This window comes from Papaver somniferum, unplaced genomic scaffold (genome assembly GCF_003573695.1).
Source record: "Papaver somniferum cultivar HN1 unplaced genomic scaffold, ASM357369v1 unplaced-scaffold_123, whole genome shotgun sequence".
NCBI lineage: Eukaryota > Viridiplantae > Streptophyta > Magnoliopsida > Ranunculales > Papaveraceae > Papaver > Papaver somniferum.
The window spans coordinates 685472-706665 of NW_020621381.1; the positions used below are offsets into that span (position 1 = coordinate 685472).

General features: G+C 35.8%; 3 protein-coding genes across 3 annotated transcripts; 2 read left to right on the top strand and 1 right to left on the bottom strand.

Annotated features, from left to right (window-relative positions):
- Window positions 1-1525: 1525 nt before the first annotated feature.
- On the top strand, window positions 1526-6004 carry LOC113331088 (peroxisome biogenesis protein 12-like). The gene is made up of 10 exons (XM_026577865.1): window positions 1526-1718; window positions 1831-1936; window positions 2410-2558; window positions 3103-3328; window positions 4090-4199; window positions 4512-4586; window positions 4685-4771; window positions 4978-5064; window positions 5376-5513; window positions 5628-6004. Exons 1-10 carry the CDS (start codon window positions 1611-1613, stop codon window positions 5697-5699), a joined length of 1158 nt encoding a protein of 385 aa, XP_026433650.1. The 5' UTR covers window positions 1526-1610; the 3' UTR covers window positions 5700-6004.
- Window positions 6005-7499: 1495 nt separating this feature from the next.
- LOC113331091 (eukaryotic translation initiation factor-like) lies at window positions 7500-10561 on the top strand. The gene is made up of 5 exons (XM_026577867.1): window positions 7500-7805; window positions 8450-8615; window positions 8717-8842; window positions 10185-10250; window positions 10338-10561. Exons 1-5 carry the CDS (start codon window positions 7600-7602, stop codon window positions 10383-10385), a joined length of 612 nt encoding a protein of 203 aa, XP_026433652.1. The 5' UTR covers window positions 7500-7599; the 3' UTR covers window positions 10386-10561.
- A 490-nt stretch (window positions 10562-11051) lies between these two features.
- Window positions 11052-11845, bottom strand: LOC113330990 (protein PROTON GRADIENT REGULATION 5, chloroplastic-like). The gene is made up of 2 exons (XM_026577771.1): window positions 11433-11845; window positions 11052-11327 (listed from the first exon to the last, which is right to left on the bottom strand). The coding sequence occupies exons 1-2, from the start codon at window positions 11697-11699 to the stop codon at window positions 11223-11225; spliced, it is 372 nt and encodes a 123-aa protein (XP_026433556.1). The 5' UTR covers window positions 11700-11845; the 3' UTR covers window positions 11052-11222.
- Between the last annotated feature and the right edge of the window lie 9349 nt (window positions 11846-21194).

The window sequence follows — 21194 nt, forward strand, 5'->3', positions numbered from 1 at the left end:
CAAGGGCATAATCTGGTTTACCTGGAAGTGGGAAGGCAATGGCTTTTGGAAGAGGACGATCAATGGAAATGTGTGTTCTAGTCCCAGCAAATTTTCCCCAAGAAGTACATTCATAAGTTGCAATAGGTCGAGTAGTGAAATTAAATCATACACAAATAAAAAGCATAGATTCTCCACTGGTAAGCCATGTATTTGGATACCCAACTTAACAGTTTCAAATTTGTATTCATCAGGGAATTTGTTTGGAATACATTCTCAAGGGTATATAGGTCATTTTTATTATCCATGGGATTCCCTCGATGATCATAGTAGCATCCGCTTGAGATTCAAATTTAATGATATACGTATTATGAGTGAAGACCGAAACGTAAAAAATCTGAGTAGTTTTCCAATTTTTTTTGCAGAGTTAACCGTGAATGATTTGAGGGAGATGTTTCCAGAATAAGACAATTTTGTTATCTCAACTTGGTTCCCAGGAAGTTAGTGTTAATATTGACGGTAGCATCAGATGATTCTTGGGAAACAAGATTTGCATATTGGTTCAGAAGATCAAAAGAATATGGGTTTGAAGGTAGCTAGGTGATGAACATGGTAGTCTTCAGAAGACATGTTGAAAGGGAATGCATAAATGAGTAAAATGAAATCCTTGATGACTATTAAAGGGATTAACGTAGTAACCCAATTAGAGGATAAGTTATGAGCAATTATAGGCAGTTCGAACTTCAGTTTTGAAAGAAAAAAAACTGGAAGAAAAAAACAGTTGATGGATAATGGGGAAAAAAGATGATACTATGAACAAAGAAGAATCTCCATCAAGATATTCTAACTTAGATTCACATGCCGATTCGAGAAGGAATCAAATATGAATCTAGAGACCAAACAAGTAAACGGTAAACCTAACACCGTGTTTTTAAAAACCTGGATAGAAATATAAAAACCAGATGATGGCAATGATTATATGGACTTACAGATGATTGGATTTAATGATGTTTAAGGAATAAAAAATGAATAGAGAAGTTAAGAAAACTGATTGTTGCTTTAGAAAAACTATGATAAATCGATGATCTTATGAAAACTAAAGATAATTGCAGGGATAATTTTTTCATATCATCGATCTCGAACGACAAAAAAATTGCACCTGATAGAGTCATGCTGATAACGCGTTTTAATATAATCGTATTAGAGAAGAATTACATATATTACGTAGGATTATATGAACATACGACAGACATGAGAAGGAGAGTAGTTATTCATTAGAGAAGAATTACATATATTACATAGGATTAAGCTTTTATCTATAGGTTAGGGGGTAAACCTTGGTTACATATGGATGGGCCGCACACATGAGCCAAGGGCCCTGCACGCTTCTGCATACGACATCTCGTCCATGCTTCTGGCATCTACCCGGCCATAAATATGGTGTAAATGACGTGTAATTATAAATACAAATCCACACCTATGATATAAAACACCATCTTAGCCATTAACTGCAAATCCCCCGCCTTTAAAATACCTTTCATTATATATTTTCTGCATTGTTAAACACAAACAAGTTTGATTGAGAGAGAGAGAGAGAGAGAGAGAGAGAGAGAGATCTAAGTAGATGAAAGATGTTGTTTCAAGTAGGAGGACAAGGGACTCGTCCTACTTTTTTTGAGATGGCTGCAGCTCAACAACTCCCTGCTAGTCTTAGAGCTGCTCTTACGTATTCCCTTGGCGTATGTATCCTAGAAAACCCTAATTTTTAAGTCTCTTTCAATCTTTTTGCTATGGTTTTGATAGGATCGAAAAATATGGTGTTCTTTTTTTAAAATTTGTTTATGGATGCAGGTTTTGGCTGTAAGAAGACCATTTCTTCATAAGGTGTTGGATTACGATGATGAGTTCTTTGCTTTGCTTATGATGATTCTTGAAACTCACAGTTTACGAACTACAGGTACTCTTGAAAATTAGGTTTTTTATCATTTTATTTTTGAATGTTTTCAGCTGAATTTGGTATGTGATTAGTGAACTAGTATATAATAACTAGGTTTTTGAATAGGTTGAAATTGTTTCATTTCTTTAATTATAGTATTTTTAATAATCTTGAAATTTAATTTGCAGTAAGATATGATTGATACAGAACTAGAGATGAATTGTGTGCAGTTTATGAGGTAATTTTGAAGAAAGAAATGCACACTGTTAGCTTAAAATTATTTTCTAGACCGGGATACCGGTTAGGAAAGATAGGTAGATTCAGTCCTTAGGATGTGAGGCCGGTGACGGTTCTATCTAGGATCTCGTCCTGTGAATGTGTCTTAGTCTGTCATCTAGCCTCAGTCCAGATAGATGTGCCGTTATAGTGTTATTTAATAGCTAACCTGTGGCGACTGGTGAGGCTGACTTCTTAAATATCCATTTGTTTGGCAGATGCTTCTTTTTCAGAGTCATTGTATGGGTTGAGAAGGAGAGAATCTAATATAGAAATGATTAAAGACAAGCCACGTTTGGAGTCAGGTGACGGGTTTCGTCATTCTGGATTGAAAAAACATCAGAGAGTTCTTTCAGTTGCATTTCTGGTACATCTTTATTCTGCCTTTAACTACTTGGTCATGTGTTCGGCTGTTTTGAATTTATGTTTCTCGTTGTCTCGTCGGTGCGATGATAATACTCCCCCAAACTTGTTACTAATTGGCTTGTCTGACCAGTGCCCTCAATTTCCGGCTGCATTATAGGAAGGGTTGCGCAAATTATCCCTCCTTTTTAATGTAGAATTCGTCCAGTGTGCCCATGCTTTTCTCGAGAATGTGAACAGCTTCTCTCCGGGTTGAAGTTTACACTAACTAGGAATATAGGACGTCATATTGAGTGGACAAATGTGTTTGTGGTACATGTTAGTCTCACTTTCCTTTTGGTTGAATGTAATTAATTCACCGAGGAGAGCTGTATGTGAGTAGACGGTGTTATATTTTCCATCTTAACATTTTTTGGTTGTACAATAATCGCTTTTGGTATTTAAACTATCAACAGATACTGTAGTCTTGAACCCTCTAACTCATCTGAGATACACTAGAATAAGAAATTTTACTGTCATCATCATTTGACTAACCTATTTCGGTTTAGGTCGTTTTGCCTTATTTCAAATCAAAGTTGCATTCCATATACAATAGAGAAAGGGAAGCCACACTTCAAGCTAGTTTATGGGGACCTGGTGAAACAAGATTTGATGATGTTGACTATCTAGATGATGGTGAAACATCTAATGTTTCCTCACAGCGGTCCACTATCAGAAAAAAGATTGAGGCTATTGTTGGGGCTTGCTACCCATGGCTACACGCTGGAACCGAAGGTCAATTATCTCGTATTTAGTTATTTGCTTTAGATTGGTACTCTTATTAATATAGCAACAAAAACCTCTCTTATTGTTTAATAAGCCTTTTTATATAAGCTTTGCCTTGATAGATCATTTATGTGTATTTGTGTTTAGTTTTTTTTTTTTTTTTTGCACATATTCATGAGGTTCCCGTTCATCTGAGTTCCTAGTGTATGTGTGCTATTTTTTTTTTGGGGTGCATGTTCGTGTGATTCCCATTCATTTCAGTTCCTACCGAGTAATATTTTACAATTCATCTGGCTTAGGTTTCCTTAAAAATATCTAAATTATAAACAATGGAGTGACTAATTTAAATTCCACAACCCTTCGACGTAGTGCATTTTTTGTTCTCCCTTGTCTATCTCTAGCTTTTTACATTGGACTTTGAGATAGTTGCAAGCATTTTAGGCGATTTCTGATATTTTCCTGCTGCTCATCATGCCACCCCTTCACCGCTGTACCTTGACTAAGATTAGGTTTGATTAATCTATTTTTTCTTGTCAGATTAGCTGAGTGAAACCCTGGCAGATTTTGAACTTCTATCCTGACAATTCAATCTGAATCCAAAGTGTGATATTTTTTCAGGAATCTGATTGGCAGTTTTAACTTTGATTAAAGCCTTATTTGATTATTTCACTAAATATAAGCTGTTGGATGGATTGATCACTTCTTCAGTGTCATACGTATTATATTTTCTCTTGTTCTTTGTTCTAAAACTATGCGATTGACTGGTGTAGGTTTGTCATTTGCTTATCAACTTTTGTATCTGTTGGATGCTACTGGTTTCTATTCTCCTGGATTGCATGTGCTTGGAGTTCATGTCTGTCGTGCAACAGGGCAGGAGCTGGTACAATATCATCTAACCCTTTCGTTTGCAAAATCACAACTAAAAGTTCAGCTTAATATGTTAAGTACAGGCAATTTGCTAAAGTAATCAAATGTTTTATGAATGGAGTTTATCTCTGTAATATCATATTACGACATTCTACACATTTCAAACCGTGTTTCAACATGACCTGATTATCCCCCAGCTTCGTTAGATACTTTTGTTTTATTCATTTATTTTTTTGGCCCTCAATGATTTTCTGTATCATTTTTCTTAATTCGAAGGATTTCAAAATTACTTACTAGGTGTTTTATGCATTTGATGTCAAGGTAGATGGACACTTCAGCTAGAATATCAAAGATAAGAAGTAATGAACGCGGAAGGCTTCGTGGTCCTCCCTGGCTTAAGGTAGATCATCAGCTTATCTGTTTTCCCCCAACTGATATGTAACACGTAGTTCTTTCTCATCTATACATGTAAAATTGGCTGTTTAAATACACATGCAGGCAGTGCAAAGAGTGGTACTAAGCTGTATGTACACGTCACTGGACTATGCACAAAATGGTCTTATTGCAGCGGTGTTCTTTTTCAAGGTCAGCGTTCCATACATATTACTGAAAGTGTAGCCTTGATAAACTAAGAGTCTAAGACCATGTGGACTAAATAATATTTACTGTGACATCATAACCTCAAATTTGCGTACAAGATTTTTGTGTGCTTAGGTACTTCATTATGTGTTGAACAGAATGGGAGATTAATGTTTTAACTTAACGCCCATGCTAAACAAAATCACTTACAGATGATGGAGTGGTGGTACCAGTCTGCTGAAGAAAGAATGTCAGCTCCAACTGTCTACCCCCCACCTCCTTCCCCTCCACCGCCAAAGGTATGCCAAAGGTTTTCATTTTGTGAACTTATTTGCTATCTGACTTCGGTAATAATGCCACATATAAAACTTCCACAAACTCAGATGGAATCGCTTTCTACAAATGCTTGTACCTAAATTTTTTTCGTGAGTCAGTGGTCACTTAATTACCAGTCGTGCAACTATGCCTCTTCTGTTTGCTGTTACAGTAAGTTATATGGCCTAGAAATAGAATTTTTGTAGTTGTACCAATTTCCATGGAAATGTAATCCAGTTGCTCTATTTCACTTGGCAAGTTTTGATGACTACAGTCTGACATAAAAAATACACAGGTTGCAGAAGAGGGGATTCCACTGCCACAAGATAGAACGATCTGCCCTTTGTGCACACAAAAGCGTGCAAATCCAACAGTGGTTGCAGTTTCAGGGTTTGTCTTTTGTTATCCCTGCATATTCAGATACGTGTCACAGGTAACCTTAATCCCTTCCTACATTTTAACACAATTTGCTCACAACACTCTTCTCTCGTTGATCTTTCAACGCCTTTTTAATATTTTTGTTCTTGCTTGATCTGCATGGCCACAGTATAAGCGGTGTCCAATCACACTGTTACCTACATCTGTTGAACAAATCAGGAGACTGTTTCACGACATGTGAGGAGCCCATTTAAGTCAATTAGCGAGGTTATATTCGTAGGAATGTTTTTTAAGAACTGAAAGATACAAATGGCTTGGGAGAACCAGGACAACAAATGGGGCACTGGGAACTGAGTGCCCTATATCAATCAAATAAGTATGTTGTAATTTTTATTTTTGCAAATAATGCCTCTTACCCTTTGTAATGTAACAGTGGATGTACATTAATAAGTAGTTCGTTAGTCAACAGTTTCTCATAGATCAGTGATGATTTCAGCAAGGTCCTCTTTGGGTAATTTGTTTTTTATTCTATAAATACTTGCTACATCTTTAAGAGGCCAACTTCATTCAAGTTTTGGATTGCAAATGCTTTATCAAGAAAATACCAAAGCAAAAATAAAGCAAGAAGTTGCTGTATCATGTTGTGTGAAGAGCTACTTACATGCTTAAACGTATTACCAGGTTGGCCACATTATCGTGATTCCAATGAAAGCTACACCTTTACCTGGATAACTAATAGGGGGAAGGCCACTTTTACTAGAGGGAAGGCTGATCTCGGTCTAGGATATTTGACTATGGGTTATCGTTGGGTGGATTCAAAACAACATTCCCCTTTATCAAAAAATTACTTTTGGAGATCTTCCCAAACTAGCAGACTAGCAAGACATCCACATCCCATTTACCCTTAATTTTTCTTACAATTAATTACGTATTAACAAACATTAGATAACATCCAAACACTGAGATTACCAATTTGATCGGGAATGTGAAGTAATGGGCAAACTATAGTGTCCAATTGTTTGAGGTAGAAGCGGAAGGAAAGCAACACGATGCATAAAGTATAAGATAATCAATTGGTCGAGGTAGTTAAGATAGTTTTCAATTGCTCCCCTTCTAAAATCTTATTCGGCCATGAGTCTTATTCACCTCGTTAATTTTTCAGAAATCTTGGTAGCAATGCATTGTTTACTGTATCTTTCCCGGATTTAGTGCCATGGATGCACTTGAACCATGTGAGTTTTAATTTTAGTATCATTATGCAATAAAGAACATACAATAGAGAAATTAATTTGTTTGTTTCTCAGTTTTTCCATGGTTAATGTTTTGGCAGAGACTTCAGCTATAACAACTTGCGACATAAGAGTACGAGTGATAATACCACTGGCGCAAGTGATCCGGCATCCACCTTAAAACAAAACCTTTGTGATTCATCGAACATAAAGACAATCACCCATACACAAATCCTAATTTATATGGTCTTAATTTTAAAATGATCATATGAGAGAGAACACAGAATCATAAGTCCTCAACAAGATAGTAGGAAATACTGAGTCCTTGATGATCCTGACTACTCTGAACATCAATAACAGACCTAATCTTGAATTCCTAAAAGAAAAAAAAGAAAAAAAAAAGAACTAATTTCAGAAGTAGTAAACGAAATATGCTCATTCCCTATGTGCATATTTCGAGTGGCTTTGGCCAGTCATTATCATCTTCCTTTCCGAATCTCGCTATCGTCAGGGATGATTAACTCCAAAATATTTTTTCCACCCAACATTGATAGAAAGTCAAATGTCCTAGACCAAATCAGCTTTTCCTATAGTAAAAATAGCTTTCTCCCTATTAATTATCTTTACTTGGTGCATTTCTTGTCAACGTAAGAAATTCTACACACGAGTATTGGCTGCCCATATACAAATAGGTGGGTCCAGAGGTAAAATCAAGAAACTCGGGATAAAACGGGTTAATCAAAACAGGGACCGATCTGACCGATTGTTATGCTCTCCTTAAGTCCCCCTCCATACCCTTGCTGTATAAAACCCTTTGAAGATTACGGACGCCTCTTTTACTTTCTTTCTTTCTTTCTCTCTCTTCTTCATCGATTTTGGTCTGAAACTGAAAGAGAAGAAGAAACAGCAATAATGGCGGAGGTGAAACCTGAGATTGAAGTAACTGAAGGAGAAGTAGCACCAGTAGTACCAGAAGTGGCGGCTGAGAAAAAACCAAATCGATTAGATAGGAGATGGACGTTGTGGTGTGATAATCAATCCAAACCTAAACAAGGTGCTGCTTGGGGTAGTTCTCTTCGTAAGGTGTTTACCTTCGACACTGTGGAGGATTTCTGGTGGTAATTTTTCTAACTCTTTTAGAATTTTTAAGTTAGTGAATTTAACCTAATAAAGATCTCATTAGTTTTACAGCAGATTTTATGAATTTGGGCGATTTTAGCCATGTGTATAATCTTTACTTTTGAGTTTATAGGTCATGTTCAATCCCTAGAATTTTTACATCTAATATTTGTTTTATTAGTCTATTTATTTAGGTTTTTATTACTGACAACATTCTGATTGTTCTCTAACATTGTTAGAGATTTTTGTTATAGATTCCTGTGAAAGATTTCAGTACTTGCTAATTGGAGTATACCTTGTTGTTCTGAGAATTCTTAATTATGTATTCTATGTTGTATGTAATTAGTTGTAGTTTTGTTGTTTATGAACTATTTTATCTGTTGAATTGTTGTCTCTTTTAGCAATTATAGTTTTTTTGTTTGTCAAAATTAGGTATTTGACGTGGATCTGTGGTTATTCCCATTTCCCAGTCTTCTAATGCGGTCAATTATGCAAATGCTTATTTGGTTAATTGGTTATTTTGTTAATTAGTTATTTGGTTAGTCAATTGGAATTGATACCTAAATGTTCTTTTTTTTTTCTGCTTGACATGGAGTCACGGCTTTCTTATTCTAAGTTGAAAGACAACTTTTTTTGCGTGCAGTTTGTATGATCAGATAATTAAGCCTAGCAAGTTGGTTGGAAATGCTGATTTCCATTTATTCAGAGATGGGGTTGAACCCAAGTGGGAAGATCCAGAGTGTGCTAGCGGTGGCAAGTGGTCTGTATCATGCAAAAGGGCTAGTCTTGACTCCATTTGGCTAGAAACTGTAAACATCAAAGCTTTCTATCTCTTTTATAGCCACATGTATGATCTATATCAAATTCTTTTGGTCGAGGTTCTGACTATAAGAAATCATTGACCATGTAGTTGATGGCTCTGGTTGGAGAGCAATTTGACGAGGGCGATGAAATCTGTGGTGCTGTTGCCAGTGTGCGAACGAGGCAGGACAAGGTCGCACTTTGGACTAGGACAGCATCCAATGAAGCGACTCAGGTTTATACCTACCCGTTATCTATGATTTAACACCTCAATTTTCTCTGATCTGTCTATAGGTGCATCTATTCCAGGACTGAAAATTAGGACATTGCAACCTTTCTTTTTCTTATCATATGTAATTGGAGCAAAGTGTTTGAATCACATAGATGTCTTTTTACATTGATGGTTGCCAATGCTTAATTTTGAATCTGTTATTTCGTGTAAATATGTCCACAGGAAACATTACTAATTGGTTTATCTAAAACTTCGCGCCTGCAATAAGTTAATAGAACTGCCACTGTAATGTCCATTCTGTGCATCCCGGGTGCCTTATGGACTAGCCGATTAGATTCAGAATAATATCTTGGGAAGAAAGTAGTTTGGTTGGAGACACATAAAACTGAACTTTGAACTATGTTTTTACTGTTATTTCATTTAAATATGTATCCTCTACAGCAAGTTTAGTAGGTCTTATTTGCCATTTTGGAGGCAAATTGTTTTGCGCCATAATCTGTTTTAAGCTTTAGTCAAGCTTCTTTGAGAAGGGGTTGATTGTTCATGCTGATGATTTAATGGGAATTTGAAAGATGGGTTTCTTACTAAATTTGAGGTTTTACGTCCTGAGTTTGTGAGAACTAAGTATTGTGGATATAGCAAAATCGTCCCTCTGAACTTTCAGATGACAATATGATCTGAGGGCATAAAATCCAAGTATCATATAGGTAAACAAATAGATCTGGTGGAGGTTGCTATTGCTTGCCATCTATGAACAGTTCAGGCAGCACTTGCTTTTTACTATGTTAGTAACATGGATTAGACACTATGTTGTCAAATGCACCTGATGCAAGTGTGGGCGCCTTGGACAACATAGATTAGACATTCTTTTGTGGACTTTCATACATTAATAACAGAATTACAACTGATATATACCCTTTTGGTTACCAAATTAACTCTCAACATGTATCATATTTGTACTTATGTTGGAAACGGGCATCATGAATCATAGGAACTTACAGTATCCCATGAGTTGCTTAGTGTTAGTGACAGTTGTAGGCATTGGAAGAAGTTAGCTTTGTTATATGTCAAAAAGTTAAGAATGCTAATTTGTCAAGACATGTATTGACTTAGGGAGTTTATGTTTAAATTCTGAAATTGTTCATAATTGAAACCTTAAACTTGTTATCTTCGGTTATAGTTTGTCGAAAATGCAACCTTTACGTGACTTACGTCAGCTTTCAAGCTGCTATTGTGACTTCTGGATGTTGTTAATATCTCTTGCACCCCTTATCTTTGGCGTTGATTTACTATTCTGCATGCATCTGCTAATATTATGCATGCACCTGCTTACCTTACATTTCAGATGAGCATTGGAAGGAGATGGAAAGATATTATTGACGTTACTGACAAGATTTCATACAGCGTTCATGTGAGTGTTGTCTATCGATTCTGAATCGTTTTGTTTCTGCATTATTAGCTGTCCCCTTTAAACTGATTCCTTTTTTTCCTATTGCAGGAAGATGCTAAAAGGGAAAGATCAGTGAAAAGTCGATACAGTGTTTAAGCATTCTTAGATCATTTGGTTCTGAGAATCTATGAATTTTGCTTTTTCATCTTTCAATGAGAGAACATTGTGCTTGCATTTACAAAATTTTACGAACATTGGATGTAATGAATTAATGTTAAATTCAAGTTTGGTGTTTGAGATTGATTTCTAATTTAAGGTTCATTTAACGAGTTTGTCTTACTTTCCCTCTTTCCTTTTCTGTTCCCCTCTATCTTTCTGTGTGCCTTTGCGATTTGGTTAGCAGAGGGCAGAGCCGCATATATATATATATATATATACTAGAAGGGGTACCATTAAGTGTCCTTCATCATGAGCTCCCAAAATATTTAGGGGTTTAGCTCCTACAGTTTATTGGTGGAACCGTGAATCCAAGCTTCTCATTAGGGAGCTCCATGTTCTGTGAGGAGTGAACCTGCTAGTCTGGTTGCATAATTTTTATTGAACTGCTGAACACTAATGAAGGTTACTTCCCCTGCGTTTACAACGAAAACATAACTTCTACCTCTGCAATCTAACACAAATAAACTGCAACGAAATCCGAAATCTGATTGTTGATTTAATGAAGCGCCTGACAATTAGCACTCATCCGTACACCAGAATAATGTCAGGGGAAACAGGATAGTCGAGATCAAGCTTAGAAGTCTTGGTAGTGGAACAAAAATAGCTCTACAAGAAATATCTACGTTCTATCAAAAAACTATTACTAATATTTATAAACAAAATAAATCCAAGCTAGGACCGCATATGCGCATACAATTTGAGCTTACTTTGTAGGAACTTAATTAAGTTTTGACAGAAAGAAGAATGATAAAAGAAACAAATACAATTTGTTTACTAAGCTAAGAAGCCAAGTCGTTCGCCGTTCTTCTTCGCCAACCGGATAAGTCCTTGTCTTTGTTTTGCATCAGCTCCAATGGACTTGCAGAACTCAGTAATAACCTGAAAAGAATGAACAACCAGGAAATCTTAGAAAAAGAAAAGAACTACCATGGATGTGTACTATGAACAATAAAGGCAATAATCGAACAAGAAGTAAGTTATTACCTGTGAGTGTAAAGCAATGGCTTTGCCTCTAAGCTGGTTGAACCTTTTCTTTCCAACAATATTCCTTGTTACAACGACGATAGGTGCAAAAACACCCTTACCTTCATTTACATTTTTCATCATTGGATTCGATCGTATTGGCTTAGCGAATTTAACTCGTGTTGGAACTGACTTCATTAACAAACTATGGTCTTCACCTTGTACTGATGAGCCCCAACTTCCGTTAAAAGATGAGTATAAAGTTGCGGAAACTGAAGTAGTAGCCATCCAAGAAGAGCAGAACTAGTTCAAAATTTTCAGCTAGAAAATGAAGAATTCACGTTCTGTTTCTCTCTCTCTGGTGTTAGATTTTGAGCATGAAAGATGTGGTTCTTCTCTTCTCGACTCTTTTATTGTGTTTGAATGCATATTGTGCTGTTAATTTAAGAGCCTTTGGTTTTTATTAGAAGTTAGTGAATGAAAAGTGGTGTAACAAAACAAGTCCACACATTCGGGGTTAGGATTTTTGTTTGGATTGTCCAAATGGACGGTATATACGATTCCTCTCCATTTGAATCCCTTGAATCATAACACGTACTTGACTTTGTTTTCTGGAGGACTGGTTTGAAGTTAAAACATTATAATCTACCAAAAATGAAGCTTACTGTCAAACACGTGACATAATGCGTCAGGTGGTCGATGAACCACGAACCTTCTTCCATGAATTAAGCAGCTATGGTCTTTCTGCAACTACTAGCAACAGTGGCGGAATCAGGATTCAAGATCAGGGGTGGCTTGAAAAAACAATTTATGCGCACTGACGAACGAAAAAGATTACCTAATAACAAAACTGTACATCGGAGGTCCTAATAGAAAAACCGTACATAAAGTTCATTTTTGGCACTCTCATTCTCTCTAACAATATACTGTTGTTTCCAACAAATATGGGGCAGGAATTGCTTAATGCACTTCATTTATGACTGTAATAAGTTGACTGTACCTGGCAGGCAATACAAGTCCTCCTCTCGCGGGCATTTCCACAAATGACTAATCCTAATTTATACAGAACCGGTAAAGACCAAACACTTTGAGAATGCATGAGATTAGGATTCCTCCGATTCCTAATCTATAAGATGAAATGAAGCCCTAAACCTAATTTAAGACTCAAGCAACCAAACAAAAATAAAATAGGAAAAAAAGAGAGTTGGGAAATTACCAGGCTTACCATCGATTATGTGAGTTCCTTCATAAGAATGAACTACTTCAGAAACAAAAACAATGATTTAATGATTGAGAAACTTGAACATAGATGGCAGAACTTGAGTAGTAAGAATTGCTCAAGGCTTAGAAGATCAATTTGTAGCACAAAAATATCCCTCCACCTATCCTCATCGAAGGTATAGAATCAAAACATGACGAAAAATTATAGAAGTAAGATGAAAATACAAAACCTGGTTTCTATTTACCTTTGGTTTTCCTGAAATCTAACAAAAACTTAGTAAATATGCGGCCAAATTTCAATGAAAAAAAATGCGGAGGGATATTTTTGTGCTACCCTGGTTTTGACAATATTTTAAGGAAAATTCCTTGTTTGGTCCTAAGCCCATAAGGTTATTTATAATAGGATCCAACCGGATTAATTAGTTATCTACAGGTCCATATTTAACCAAAACATGGAAATGACCAGAAACTCCTTGTTGCCAAACGTGTGTGCCTGCACACCTTTAATATCTAATATAATTTGATATTCTTCTCTCTTCCATAAAGAAACCTAATTTATCTACATATATAATAAAAAAAACATAGTAGAAGACCTAGACGTTCTGATTTGTGAAGTTTGAGAAGAAGTCTACATATGTGTTTGCTGAAAAAGTAGCATAAAATGGTATGAATTAGTAGTACATATATGATGTACTGAAAAAACCCTGTTTTATTTTAACCAATATGATACATCGATAGTTTTTTTTATCTTTTACTGTTCAAATCAGCAGCGCAACAATGTTTTAGGAGATAGATTCCCTATTACATAATTCAAAAACTGATGAAAGTTCTTGAATAAGAAATCAACATCACGAGCTAATCCTTATTTGAAGAGGACCAAGCAGCAACATCTTCTCCAGGAACTAAGCATATGCTAGTGGATAAAAAACCTGCAAAATATAAGAGTACATATATGATATACTCTCAGAAACTAAAAAGCTACACAAATTGAAACCGAAAAAAAGGCTCAGAATTTTCAGTACATAACTTCCATACTCATTAAAAAACCATTCTTATGCTTACATATATGAATCTGTGTGTTAGACACTATGAATTTGCAGTACATAAATGATATACTGAAAATAAAACTAGTTAATTTGCAGTTAATAAATGGTATACTCAAAAAAGTTCCTAGTGTTTGGACTAGATATAGACATCTTGAACCTGTAAATGCGACCAAAACGTAACAATATTGACACAACCATGATGAACAATGGATAAAAATGAGTAGTACATGCAATATGCACTAATTCAGCTAATTACAATTCTAGATAATCTAATATATTAACAAGCAATTACGAACCGTACATATATACACGAAACATTGAACACATCAAAGTAATAACAAGCAATTACGAACCGTACATATATACACGAAACATTGAACACATCAAAGTAATACTGCTCTCGTACATACAAAACATTGAACACATCAAAATAATACTGCTCATTTTACATGAAACTAACCTGAAAAAATTATCAATTGAATTACAATCCACTACGACGAACAACAACGAACCTGTAAAAACAAAACAAAAAATCATGTTACCTTTAGGTAATCCATATATGAATTGTTGATTCATTATCTAAATCAACTCCAAGATAAGAAAAGACCGATGAATCTACGAACATAACAGAATTAAAGCAGTTCTTTTTAGTATTCCATATATGTACCTCTGATTTATAACTAAAAATCAAAGAACATAGTTCAGTATTACACATACGTACTCATGGATGGAACCCAAAACTCTGAATAAAACATAATCAAAAAAAGTTTCTATCAGTACGCCATATACATACTGCATAATCATGAACTAAAAATCAACTTCATGTAAAGAAGATTTGATGAAACAATGAATATAACCGAATCAAAGCACATATTTCAGTATTACACTTACATACTCATGGATCGAACCCAAAAACAGTGGCAAAAATCTGATTAAAACATAATCAAAAGAATTTTATATCAGTACGCCGTATACGTACTGTCAATTCATACACAAAACCAAACTGTAACAAAGCTAAAAACATAAAAGCGTCATGAAAATCGATTTGATCTTCATAATACAATCGAAAAACAAATCAAAAGAAGAAAACAAACAAAATAATCAAAGAAGATGATTAGAAAACATACCTGGAACAAAATATCATATATTTATTGCTGGATCAAACAATCTCAAACAACAACAAATTTATTATTTACGTCTAGATCTGAACTATTTTCATCAAAAACCATCAGTACATCATATATGTACTGATGGTTAATACACAAAAACAAACTAAAAACCCAACAAAATGAAAGTAAAATATCAGATCTACTAACGAAATGTATATAAAACATGATTATCTATCTAGATCCGAACTAAATATGAGATCTCCAACAACAGACTAAGATGAATTGAAAAATCAACATAGGAATAAAATATAAACCAAATACCTTGACTAATTCTTAGCTGATTTTCTTGATCTGTAGGAAGCAACAACTTCATATACAGTATCTCAATTGATTTCGCCATTAGACTGAAAATCAAATCCAAATAGTTTCAAAAAAATATGAGACAACATTAAAACTAACTAAATCTCGGCTAATGAAACAAGATTGAAATAAATAATCTCGCGTTCGACGATTAAAACCCAAGAATTTTTTCCTTCTTCTAGCTGCTCTCCGATTTGGATCTGAGAGATTGAAATGAAAAGAGAAAAAATGAAATGAAATTTAGTTACCCTGTTTTTATATACATGAGGGTGTTTTGAGAATTTAAAAATATGTCTCATGTATCTCGCACATGTATAGGACCTGGGAATAAAATTTTAGGTCCAGTTTTCTTTTTTCTTTAAAACTTTGGACCTCTTGTTACTGGGCTTTTGTGGGTGGATCTGCCACTAACTAGTATCACTAAACTAGTACCTATAGGTAATTCCTACATATTTTAACCATGGCTTGAGAGTTGTGGGCCCACTTTTACTACTTCATGAATTTGATTCTCTGGATTTTGGGGGTGGCTTCAGCCACGGGAAGCCTGGCTGTGCTTCCGCCCCTGGCTAGCAAGCGTGCATCATGAAAAATGACAGTTGAAAGTGCCGATCGTACTGGATGAAATTGATTAAGAGTACTTTACCGGGCTAATTATGCATTTAGTCTGAAAAAGTGGGATATCAAACATTTCCCCCCGTTGTAAGATAATTTGAGAAGATAGTACTAGGCCTTAGAGACCCGCGGGCCTAATAGTCCCCAAAAACCCGCTTATAAGGATAAGACTGGTTAAGGCTATTAAATTTCATAAATATTGGGGATCTAGATGAGCTGAGATTATTTCTAGGGAAAAATATCATTTGGTTTTTTTAGGTGGGTTCATGTCTGTTTAGTCCTTTGGTCAAACGCATTTACTGTTTGGTCCATAATTATTTAAAAATATTTAAATGGACAAAAATACCCTTCCATGTTAATTATTTTTTTTGTAGCAGTTCATTCTTCAAAATGAACTCCTGTTAATTTCTACTTATTTTTTCAGAAATCACCTAAAAAAACAGAGTTCATTCCTAGAAATGAACTCCATATAAAAACTTAAAAAAAAAACAGAGTACATTCGTAGAAATGAACCCCATATAAAAACCTAAAAAAACAGAGTTCATTCCAGAAATGAACTCCATATAAAAACCTAAAAAAACAGAGTTCATTCCAGAAATGAACTCCATATAAAAACCTAAAAAAAAAACAGAGTTCATTTGTGGAATGAACTGCAACATCATCATCTTCGTCGTCTTCAACAACAAAGCACGAGTTCATCTTCACCAACAACATCTTCATCACAAATTTTCGTCGTCTTCATCATCTTCATCGTCTCCACCATCTTCAACAACACTAGTAGCAAGAAAATCAAGAAAAAAAACTCGTTTTCATCGTCGTCTTTATCAAACAGATGCAGCAGCAAATTAAAATCAAGAAAAAACTCGTTTCATCATCGTCGTCTTCATCGACTCGTGTTGTTTCTTTATCAAACAGGTCTGTTTCATCGTTGTATTCATCAACTCGTGTTGTTTCTTTATAAAACAAATCTGTTTCATCGTCGTCTTTATCAAACGGATGCAGCAGCAAATTAAAATCAAGAAAAAACTAGTTTACATCTTCAGCAGCAGCAGCGACGAAGATGAACTTCAACAGTAGCAGCATCACAAACCAGAGTTCATTCCTGAAAATGAACTCCGTCATCTTCATCTTCTTCAGCAGCAGCATCAACTCATCTTCATCCTCTCCATCATCAGCAACAACAACATACGAAAAAACATCAAAATCTTCATCACAAACCAGAGTTCATTCCAGAAATGAACTCCGTCATATTCATCTTCTTTTATAGATCCGAAACTTACCCAAGCATGTGAAGATGATAAAGGTTCATCATCATCACAAATAGCAGCAGAATCTTCAACCTCACCGTCTTCATCATCAAAACAGAGCAAAACAACAAAAAGAAAAAAGAAAAAAACGCAAAACCTTCATCGTATTCATCATCATCATCATCATCTTCTTCTTCTTCATATTCATCACTAGCATAGAAAAAATAGAAAGAATAGAGAATCGTTCATCATCATCTTCATTTTCTTCATCACTAGCAGGAAGAAAATAAAAAAGAGAAAAAAAGAGAGAGAAATTCTAGATCTGAAAATATAGGAGAGAGAAAGTAAATCTGAGAATGATTTCTTCTCTCTTACTTTTTAACTATATATATGGTCCTTATCCAAAAGGGTATTTCTGCCACTACAAGATGACATTTACATCATCCATGACATCACCCTAGGACCAAATTATAATTTTTAGAACCAAACTATAATTTATATTACCAAATAGGACCAAACAGACAATTGACTAGGTCAATTGGACTAGACTCTCCCTAATATATTATTCCTAGGACTGTATGGTATTTCCTTGTTATTTCTAACACCTCTTCTTGAGTCGAGTTGACATTGAACTCTGAATACGGATAACTGCACGCTTATTGCTGCATGAGGATTGTGGCTTACAGATTGTGGCCCATAAGATCAAGTCTTATAGTGGAAGAATTCCATCTTCCATACCAGCTCATCATTTCGAATTGTTCATGGAAGCTCAAGTCTTATGATGGAATCATAGAAACGCTAATCCAAACAGCGTTTAACGCTAAAAAGAATAGCATCTGACTTGGTCAATGGTATTTGACTAAAAAATTTGCATGGTTGAGATTAAGAATATCCTTTCCGCGCTTCTTTTAGCACGCTATTTAGAATAATGTTTAATGCTAGTCAGATTACCTTTTCTTTGGATTCCACACACCGTCCCACAAAATCATAAAACATGGCTTGAAAAAATTGTGGATGGCACCAACTTGGAATCCATTAGACTTGACATTCCACACTTTTTCCAAGATTGGAATAGGTTGGATTCTGTTAGAGCATTGCTCGGTCGAACTCACAAGTGTTACTATCTCAAGCTTGTTGTCAAAACTATAACTTGATTTATAGTATACAATTAGTTAAGTTTTGGACTAGGATAGAAACGTAGTTGAGAAACAGAGGATCACATCATTCATCAATGCGTTTTACCGTTTGAAGGCGAAGATCAACCGAAGCTTTTGGAGAACTTTATCAACAAAAGGTAAGTGAAGACTGAACCACCTATTTCTCAAGTTATACTCACTTTCTATCATTTGAGACGATGTCGCATAACTAATTAGACTAGTATGCATAGGAAAGAATTTCGAGTCAAATTTATTTTGATAATTTCTCGAAATATAATGACTAAGCTTAATGAACATTTGTTCATACTTGATGAATTTCGGTTAAGGACAATTTGTTGTTCAGAATAAAAATAGTGATTCAAGTATATCATTCGGAAATAGCCTGGAACAGTGCTGCGTGTCAGATGTTATTCAGGAATGTTTCGAATTGATTTAGAGAAATCTAGAACTATTATTGATTCAGATACAAGACAGTAGTATCAGGTTTACTGGGAAAATTGTTATATGTCCGAACCCGTATTACATGTATTCTTACAAGTAGCAAAGTAGATGTATACATATCGACTTATATATTGCGTGATACGCATATTCGTATGCACATCATGGGAAGTCTATTTGATTCGTGATCCGGATCGGTATGCATACTCGTATGAAAACCATTCTTGAACTGTGGTTACTGAACCGGGGGTGAGTATCCAAACCAGTACGCAAGCTAAAACAGTTCTGTGTTCTTAAACTCGGTAGTGTTTCCAAACCGGTATGCAAACCGATTTAGTTTTGTGAACTCCGGAACCGACAACAGTCTTTGAGTTTCCAAACCGGTACGCAAACTTAAAAAGTTTTGTGAACTCCGGAACTTTGGTTTGTTGGAAAGTTTGAAAACTGGTACGCAGACCTAAAAGGTTCTGTGAACTCCGGAACTCGGTTTTGGTTTAAAGTTTCCAAACCGGTATGTGTATTGTGACCGAACTGACTCACGAACTACCATGTATTTGTACTCGTACATTTACTAATCACGTCGATTATATTTTCAAGTGTGTTTAAATGATTTCTTCGAGATAATTAGCATTTGATTAATTCTCTATAAACTCTAGACTTAATTGATCACATGTTTGTGACTCAGAGTTAATGTTTTATGTGATCATGGAAATGAAGATTAAGCTTTTAAGTTCAAACCGGCTAGTTTCGGCTAACCATGTTGAACATAGTCTTTGTACACGCTTCGGTTACGGTCACACTAACCAGAGTGTATATATTTCTTATGTAAATCAGATTCAAAGATTCATCTAACTTTGTATATTGTTCTTTTGGTTCCAAAGCTATCTTAGCTTAAACCTAAATCAACCTATGCTTTGAATGCCTACAAAAGGATAACTCCAAGCAACTGGGATCTTTGAATCCCGACACTACTTTTTGGTGTGTCCTAGTTGTATCTAGAGTCTTCCTCTCCAAAAACCCTTTTAGGGTTTAGTGGCTATAAAGACTTCATTGGGATTCATGAAGCCAGGTCCAGTTATCTTTCCTTGATAACTCGAGTATCCTGATCTTGATTGTTTGTAGAGCTTGCTCCAACGATCAAGATAGATAGTAATCATCAAAGTTCTCTTCGTCTCATATTTTGTTGATTCCACAAGTTTTATACTTGTGAGGTGAGTAACAATTTAGGATGCACTTCGGGTTGCATAAGTCCGGATTTTGAGGATAGCTAGACTTTGTCAAATTGCTATCGGTTTCCATCACCTTGATCTTACATTTGATTTTGATCCACTTCAAGAAAATGGGGATTTAGTGTCAAAAAAAATTGTCAGGAAATGCCCTGTTTTTGTCTCGAAATATTTTCTGAGATGCATTTTTTTTTTGTCGCGAAGTTGTCTCAAATACCCCGTCTAGGAAAGTATTTCGCAACAAAATTACGAACAGTCACGAGAAAAATTAATTAACAACTAAAAATTTATTTTCAACAAAAGTACCTTTAACTAACGAAATAAAATTGTCTTTGAAAGTTATTTTAATGGCGGAAAAATTCGACACCGAAAGGCATTTTTTTGCGAGCAAGATTCTTGTCGCAAAAATGTAAATTTTAGGACAAACTAATCTGCCTTTTGATGAGTGCTAAATAGTGCATATTTATATATATTTTGTTGGCATTTAACTCATCTTTTGTGCATTAATTCTACATTTTATCCCATATTCTGTATTTTCATTGTTTTCAAGAATAAATATTTTTCTTACTTAATTTTTCATTTTTAGGTAACAAATAAAATCTGGATGAAGTGAGGAGCAAAAAGAGCAGAAAAGTAGTGAAAAGCCGGGAGGAATTACGCAAGGAAGCCGCGAAGAATGTTGTGCACAAGACCAAGAGGGTAGAAATGGGCTCAAGAAGGAGGAATTGTTCTTAAAGAAGTTATGGGCCTGGCATACCCAAGGCCCAAAACCCTTTCTCAAACCCATTTCCACTACCCAAGCCCGTATCGGATTTCAGCCGTCAGATTGAAGCATCTCAGCATCCTACGGTCGCTCCATCGTCGCACATCAATCTCCGAAGCTCCTGCTTTACATCGCAGCGCCGATCTCCATCTTGGGCCGTCCATTTCGTTGTATTCCTCCATCCGACGGTCGCTACCCATAGCCTCCCACCTCATCGTTGGATCCACCTACCATCGTCACATCCTACGGATCATCTCGCCAAACATCGACTCAGATAATCCCGCCTCACACCCTAGCACCAAAGCCTATACTACCACCCAAACACCCCCTTCTTCCCAAAACTCGATCTCATCTTCCTCCACCCGACAGTTGCAGAGCTGCAACTGCAACACCATGTACGCCACCACCATCTCTTCCATCACCACCTCGAGCTTCACCATCATCCAGCTCCCTAGTATTTCCCTTTCTTGTTCTTAGCATCAACCCTAGGTGCTACAGATAAGAAAGAGAAAAGCTAGGGCATCAGTAGACTGAATTGGGAGCTGGGGAGCAGAGGAGGAGCAGAGGGAACATCAACAGGGCATGGGTCGAGCTTAATTCAGAA

What these genes read in the sequence shown, in the direction of transcription:
- LOC113331088 (XM_026577865.1), top strand. Translation starts at nt 1,611, where the DNA reads ATGTTGTTTCAAGTAGGAGGACAAGGGACTCGTCCTACTTTTTTTGAG. An exon ending in TTCTTTCAGTTGCATTTCTG is followed by an intron (nt 2,559 to 3,102) that starts GTACATCTTTAT and finishes ATTTCGGTTTAG; the next exon opens with GTCGTTTTGCCTTATTTCAA. An exon ending in GTGGTCCTCCCTGGCTTAAG is followed by an intron (nt 4,587 to 4,684) that starts GTAGATCATCAG and finishes ATACACATGCAG; the next exon opens with GCAGTGCAAAGAGTGGTACT.
- LOC113330990 (XM_026577771.1), bottom strand. Translation starts at nt 11,699, where the DNA reads ATGGCTACTACTTCAGTTTCCGCAACTTTATACTCATCTTTTAACGGA. An exon ending in CCATTGCTTTACACTCACAG is followed by an intron (nt 11,328 to 11,432) that starts GTAATAACTTAC and finishes CATTCTTTTCAG; the next exon opens with GTTATTACTGAGTTCTGCAA.
- LOC113331091 (XM_026577867.1), top strand. Translation starts at nt 7,600, where the DNA reads ATGGCGGAGGTGAAACCTGAGATTGAAGTAACTGAAGGAGAAGTAGCA. An exon ending in ACTCCATTTGGCTAGAAACT is followed by an intron (nt 8,616 to 8,716) that starts GTAAACATCAAA and finishes TTGACCATGTAG; the next exon opens with TTGATGGCTCTGGTTGGAGA. An exon ending in CATCCAATGAAGCGACTCAG is followed by an intron (nt 8,843 to 10,184) that starts GTTTATACCTAC and finishes CTTACATTTCAG; the next exon opens with ATGAGCATTGGAAGGAGATG.